This window comes from Chelonoidis abingdonii, chromosome 11 (genome assembly GCF_003597395.2).
Source record: "Chelonoidis abingdonii isolate Lonesome George chromosome 11, CheloAbing_2.0, whole genome shotgun sequence".
Classification (NCBI taxonomy): domain Eukaryota; kingdom Metazoa; phylum Chordata; order Testudines; family Testudinidae; genus Chelonoidis; species Chelonoidis abingdonii.
This window is the reverse complement of record NC_133779.1, coordinates 21,101,761-21,108,721: the sequence shown is the minus strand read 5'-3', so window position 1 is coordinate 21,108,721 and position 6,961 is coordinate 21,101,761. Positions and strand designations below refer to the sequence as shown.

Below are 6,961 nucleotides of genomic sequence, written 5' to 3'. Positions count from 1 at the left end.
TCTCCTTGGAGCTTTCAGCATCTTGCCCTCTGTGTGTCTTTTCCCACAGCGAGCCCACCCAGGCGGGCTCCTGGGAGCCACGGGTCCTGCACCCCCACTTTTGTCAGTCAGACGTGACTCTTCACCAGCAAAACAGAGGTTTATTTCGATGGACAGGAACAGGGGTCTTAAAACAGTGAGTTGTTAGATACAGCGAAACAGACCCTCGGCCGGGGTCCATTCTGGGGGGCAGTGAGCCAGACCCTAGGTCTGCACTTCACTCTATCCCCAGTAGCTACAGACTAAACCAACCCCTCCCGCCCCTCCTTCTGCTTCAGCTCCTTCCCGGCCAAGGAGTCACCTGATCCCTTTGTCTCTCTATTCTCTCTCTTTTGACCCAGGAGGTGAAGACGTGTGAGCTTCTTGCCCTGAACAAGTCTGCTCCAAGGGAGAGGAGGCTCCCCAAAGTCCTGACTGGCTTCGTGGGGAGCAGTTCCAGAGCATCGCCCGGTGACTCCGTGACACCCGGGTCCCGTCTCCCCTCCCTGCGCAGACCTCCCGGACGCCCGGGTCCCGTCTCCCCTCCCTGCGCCGCCCTCCCGGACGCCCGGGTCCCGTCTCCCCTCCCCAGGGCCTGTTGGAGGCGAGCGCCCTGCGCCACCGTCCCGGATGCCTGTGTCTCATTCTCAGGGGCGAGCACCCTGCGCCGCCGTCCCGGACGCCTGGGTCCCACCTCCAGGCCCCCTGTTCTGCATCCCGGATGCCTGGGTCCCTACCTTGACGTTGGGGTGCAGCAGCATGAGGGCCCGCTTGCTGTAGTCACTGTTGATCCCCAGGGCCAGCTCCACCTCCTTGAAGAGCAGCACGCAGACCCTCACGCCCTCCTCCTGGGGGCAGACAGGGTGTTAGGGGGGCAGGGGGACTGCGGGGACCCCCGTGCCCTGGGGCACTCACCGCCTTGTGCTTTAGGAGGATGTCCAGGCGCCAGTCGTCCGTCTGCGCCGGGCGCTTCAGGTGCATCTCGGGGCTCAGCCTGCGGGCACAGAGGGGCCTGGATTGGGGCGGGTTCTGCCCCCTGCCCCCCCCTCCGCCCAGCTCAGCGTGGGGGGCTGGACCCCTCAAGGTCCCACCCTGCCCGGTGCGACCTCCAAGCTGTGAGGCTGCAGCGTCCAGGATTTCCAGGCGGTGGACCAGTGGGATCCAGCGCACTCCCAGGAGGGGCGTGGGGCTGGGCCCCAGAGGGGGAGGCAGGGCCAAGGTTGGGGGGCTGGCAGGAAGGGTGTTTTGGGGGCAGGGCTGTAGAGCGGGGAGGGTGAACAGCACAGAGTCAGGACCTGGGGGTGGGCGCAGAGGGTGCGTGTGAGGGCCAGGGGGGCAGCAGGGGGGCGCTCACCACCAGTCAGTGATATAAATTTCCTCCTTCGCTTGCATCAGTGCATCGGCCACAGCCGCAAAGTACCCAGCGCCGTTCACGAACCTGCCACGGGGGCGGGAGAGAGACTGGAACCTCGGGGGGCTGGTGACCCCCCCATCCGCCCCCACTACCCCCTGATTCCCCGGCACCTGCCCCATCTCACTCCCCCCACTCCCACCACGCAGGATCCCGGCCCCTCCCCGTGGGGACCAAGTGTCCCTGGCCCCCCTCACCAGCGGGCCGGGGTGCCCTCGCGGACGGGCGCGAAGGCCTGGTGGCGATGCAGCTGCAGGAAATCCTTCCCCTGCTCCGCAGCGAGGTCCATGATCTCCTGCCCCCACCAGCGCGCCTGCCGGTAGCTGCTGCACTTCAGTATCAGCGTCCTGCCGGGGGGGGGGGGGGGGGGGAACACAAACTAGCCCCACTCCCTTACCATCACAGCCCAGGAGAGAAACCCAAGAGTCCTGGCTCCCGCCCCCTGCTCTGATCCACAGCCGCGCACTCCCCCTTCCCAGAGCCGGGGAGAGAACCCAGGAAGTACCTGGTCTCCATCGCCCCCTGCAGACTCATGAACCGCAGGGGGAATCCAACGCCCCACTGCCACTCTCAAGGAGCCGGGGGAGAGAACCCAGGAAGTCCCCATAGGGCTCCCCACCCCCCCCCGCTCTAGAGCCGCATCCATCCGGCCCCCACTGCCGGTTCCAGAGCCGGGGAGAGAACGCCAGGAGTCCTGGCTTCCCAGCCCCCCCTGCTGCTAACCACCAGCCCCCACTCCCCTTCCAGAGCCGGGAGAGAACCCAGGAGTCCTGGCTCCCAGCCCCCCCTCTGCTAACGCCCCACCGCCCCCACTCCCCCCCAGAGCCGGGGAGAGAACCCAGGAGTCGCTGGCTCGCCAGCCCCCCTGCCCTAACCTCACCATGCCCCCCACCCCCTCCCAGAGCCGAGGAGAAAACCCAGGAGTCCGGGCTCCAACCCCCCCGCTCCCCACCACCAGCCCCACTCCCCTCCCAGAGCCGGGAGAGAACCCAGGAGTCCTGGCTCCCAACCAGGGCCCTCCCCCTAACCACCCGCCCCCTACTGTCACCACATTCAAACGCCAGAGCAATGGGGACAGAGAACCCAGGAGTCCTGGCTCCCAGGCCCCCCTCCTATTGACTCTCACCACTAGCCCCCACTAAGCCCAGCTCCCTCCCATTACCGAGGAGGAGAGAACCACCAGGAAAGTCCCTGGCTCCAACCCAGCCCCCCCTGCTGGGAACCACCGCCCCCCGCTCCCCTCCCATGAGCCGGGAGAGAACCCCAGGAGTCCTGGCTCCCAGGCCACCCCTGTAACCAATGGCCCTTAGCTCCCTCCAGACCGGTCCCAAGGGACCCCCCCCGGCGGAGCCAACCCAGCGCTGTACTACTTGCATGGCTCCAGCCTCCCGCTAGCCGGACGAGCACCACTGTTCCGGTGCTCCTGAAGAACACCATGCCCGTAACCACTGGCCCGCGCCGCAGAGCCAGGGAGAGAACGACCAGGAGTCCCGGCTTCCCAAGCAGCTTCTTAACCACTTGGCCCCCGAACTCCCTCACCAAGAGCCTGGGGAGAAATGTTGGGCTCCTGCGAGGAGTCCTGGGCCCAACATCCCGCCCCAGCCCGTAACCACTGGCCCAGCCAGCCCCCTCTTCGACCACCCCAGAGCCGGCGGAAGAAACCAGGAGTTCCTGGCATCCCAGCCCGCCCTGCACGTCACCCACAGCCCCTCCCCTCCCCAGAGCCGGGCAGGAGAACCCAGGAGTCCTGCCCCAGCCCGTAACCCCCCGCTTGACCTCCACCAGCCGGGAGAGACCCGTGAGCCGGCCACCCCCCTCCCGCTCCCCCTCCAGAGCCAGGAGAGAACCCAGGAGTTCGGGCTCCTCAACCCCGCACCCCCCTGCTCTAACCACTGGCCCCACTCCCTCTCGCCAGAGCTGAGGGAGAGAACTTTCCAGGCAGTCCCCTGGCCTCCCAGTCACCCCTGCCTGTCGAACCACCAGTCCCCCCACTCCCTCCCAGAGCCTGGGAGAGAACCCAGGAAGGGGGTGGAATTGAAATGGACCCCCCAGCGTAACACCGTGCGTCCCGTCCCTCAGGGCTGCAGGAGAGCTGGAGTCGGTCTCCCACCCGGGAGGCTGAACCAAAACCTGAAGCGCATCCACGTGAGCCAGTGGAGCAGGGAGAAAAGAGTCCTGCTCGCAGCTTGTGCAGTTCCGGTTCAGCAGCAGCTTGTGTCGATCACTGAGGTAACCGTCTCAGCACCCAGAGCCGGGGAGAAAACCCAGGAGTCCTGGCTCCAGCCCCCTCGCTCTGACCCACCAGCCCCCACTCCCCTCCCAGAGCTGGGAAGAGAACCCAGGAGTCCTGGCTCCCAGCCCCCCCTGCTCTAACCACCAGCCCCACTCCCTTCCCAGAGCCGGGGAGAGAACCCAGGAGTCCTGGCTCCCAGCCCCCCCTGCTCTGACCCACCAGCCCCCATTCCCTTCCCAGAGCCGGGGAGAGAACCCAGGAGTCCTGGCTCCCAGGCCCCCCTGCTCTAACCCACCAGCCCCTGCTCCCCTCCCAGAGCCGGGGAGAGAACCCAGGAGTCCTGGTTCCCAGCCCCCCTGCTCTAACCCACCAGCCCCCACTCCCCTCCCAGACCGAGGAGAGAACCCAGGAGTCCAGGAAGTTGAAGGGGGGGTGTGGGGGGGCCGATACGTTACCATGGCATGGTAGTTGCGGTAGAAGGACATTGCCAGCAGGGAGTTCAGGTAGCTCTCGAGGTACTTCTGTGGGGAGCAAGGGAAGGCATGAGAGCCCCCCACTGAGAGGGAGTTTGGGCTGGGTGCTGCCCCCGGCTGCCCCACACGTCTCCTGCTGCCTTCAAGGGCTCCCCATCTCCCCGTCCCTCCGAAGGGCTCCCTCTGCCCTAAATCTCTGCTCCCCTCACCGGCACAGGGGATAAACCCCCCTGGATTGTACGGAACCAGGCCGAGATCTACTAGCTCTAAAAGCTGCCAGGACCCAGGGACCGGACGCAACCAGTTGAGTTCCCGGGCACCAGATCCTGCTTCCCTTGGTCCGTGGCTCCCTTCTGAACACTGGACGGGCCAAGAACCCAGGTCTGACCAGGCCAGCGGGTTCAGGGCAGGTGCATTTGACTAATTAAAATGCTTTCACTTGACATGAATTCAGCTTTCCACCTGAGTGGGGCAGAGAATGGAACCCCAGAGTCCTGGCTCCCAGCCCCCTCTGCTCTGACCCACCAGCCCCCACTGCCCTCCCAGAGCCAGGGAAAGAACCCAGGAGTCCTAGCTCCCAGCACCCCCTGCTCTAACCCACCAGCCCCCACTCCGCTCCCAGAGCCGGGGAGAGAACCCAGGAGTCCTAGCTCCCAGCCCCCCCTGCTCTAACCCACCAGCCCCCACTCCCCTCCCAGAGCTGGGGAGAGAACCCAGGAGTCCTGGCTCTCAGCCCCTCCCTGCTCTAACCCACCAGCCCCCACTCCCCTCTCAGATACGGGGAGAGAACCCAGGAGTCCTGGCTTCCAGCCCCCCCCGCCCCCAGCTGTAACCCACAAGCCCCCAGAGCTGGGGAGAGACCCCAAAACGTGACTCATTCTCTCGGGAACCTCAGCTAACAGATGACAAGGCCGCCTCCGACAGTAATTTCAGACTCCGGAGGAAGCCAAGCTGGATGCCGTCACTGGGGAAATGAGGGCGTGAAGCCAGAGCCTCGACTCCTGGCCAGCGCCGAGGGGCCCGGGCCGTGGTCACTGGCCGGCGAGAAAAGAGAAAACCCCATGTGCCAAATGTCTGTGATTTCGCACCGGGCGGTGGCTCGTGGATTTCCATCCGTGTTAGAAACCAGGGATGTCTTGCTGTCCGGCCCACCTCCCGGGCTCCTCTCGGCTCCCCACGCTGCCCACGGCCCCTCCTAGCCTTGAAACCCAGATCCCCCCACCTTCCAGCATCCCACGCCCCGCCTCCTACCTGTTTGCTGGAGGGGCGTCTGGAAGTGCCATCACCCCCATGGGGCAGAGCAGGCATCTCCAGAGAGGTGGCCTCTGCGCGCGACCCATGGACAGCAAACCTGGGAGGGGGGGTGGAATCAGAGATGGGGTGAGACTTAGTGGGGACAGGCCCCTGCCCCATTCCCCGCCCCCCCGAGCCGCCAGTCCCTGCCTCAGGAGGGTTATTCTAGGATGGTTTTGGGCAGCTAGTTGCTTTAGAGACCAATCTGGGGCCAGGTCGGGAGAATGTGGCTCAGGAGAAGGCAGCTGCCATGTGGGGAAGCAGGGACCGGGGCCCTCCCAGTGCTGGGGGGGGATTCCTGTGGCACAGGCCCCGCTGCAGGGGATGGGGGTTCGGACCTGGAGAGGGGCAGGAAGCTCATGAAGATCTTGTGTCTCATCAGGTCGCGGTGCAGCTCCTGGAAGTGCTTGAACTTCTTCTTCATGGTCCAGGTGAAATCCCCGTGGGTCAGCCGCAGGGAGTACAGCGTGCTGGGCCGGATCTGTGGGGAGAGAACTCTGGAGTCTGGGCTGCCAGCCCCCCCGTTCTAATCCACCCGCCCCCCACTCCCCTCCCAGAGTCGGGGAGAGAACCCAGGAGTCCTGGCTCCCAGCCACCCCGGCTCTGACCCACCAGCCCCCACTCCCCTCCCAGAGCCGGGGAGAGAACCCAGGAGTCCTGGCTCCCAGCCACCCCGGCTCTGACCCACCAGCCCCCACTCCCCTCCCAGAGCCGGGGAGAGAACCCAGGAGTCCTGGCTCCCAGCCACCCCGGCTCTGACCCACCAGCCCCCACTCCCCTCCCAGAGCCGGGGAGAGAACCCAGGAGTCCTGGCTCCCAGCCACCCCGGCTCTGACCCACCAGCCCCCACTCCCCTCCCAGAGCCGGGGAGAGAACCCAGGAGTCCTGGCTCCCAGCCGCCCCTCCCCCCCCGTCTAAATGCACCAGCCACCACTCCCTCCCAGAGCCCGGGGAGAGAACCCAGGAGTCCTGGCACCCAGCCCCCCCCCCCGTTCTAATCCACCAAGCGCCCAGCGAAAAGTACCACTCCCCTCCAGAGCCGGGGAGAGAACCCAGGAGTCCTGCTTCACCAGCCACCCTGAGGCTCGGGCCCCCCAGCACCCCCACTCCCCTCCTAGAGCTGACAGAGACCCAGGTTCCGGGCCCCAGCAGACCCCTGCCCACTCACCTTGAGCCGTGGTGTAACCGCATCGGGATGCACTCCACCGGGCGTGACGGGCACCCCCTTCGCAAAACAGGCCCCTGCGGATTATGAAACGCTTTCAGGTCAATAGACGCACTCAGGAAGGGGATAGAGCGGGCACCGCCTTGTGGGACGGACGGACGGGTTCAGGGGCGGACGACACCGGACCCCCCCATCTCCCCCCACAATGCAGGAGGCGGCAAAGCCCCTCTGAAGTGGCTGATACAACATGGACACACTCCCCAGCCTCGTGCGGCGCTGGGGCACCAGAGCCTGGGATTCCTGGGGAGGGTCCCAACACTCAGAGCCTTGGCGTGAGGTTTGGGCTGCCATCCCTCCATGCCATGCCA

At 66.0% G+C, this 6,961-nt stretch overlaps 1 protein-coding gene across 1 annotated transcript in view; it reads right to left on the bottom strand.

The window, feature by feature from the left end:
• Positions 1–5,939, bottom strand: part of PLD2 (phospholipase D2) — a 17,094-nt gene extending 11,155 nt beyond the window's left edge. The window contains 7 exon segments of the mRNA XM_075070620.1: positions 756–866; positions 934–1,012; positions 1,373–1,456; positions 1,627–1,784; positions 4,118–4,183; positions 5,387–5,486; positions 5,767–5,939. Of these exon segments, the coding sequence (XP_074926721.1) occupies positions 756–866; positions 934–1,012; positions 1,373–1,456; positions 1,627–1,784; positions 4,118–4,183; positions 5,387–5,486; positions 5,767–5,852 (684 nt within the window). The 5' untranslated portion in view covers positions 5,853–5,939.
• Positions 5,940–6,961: the final 1,022 nt, after the last annotated feature.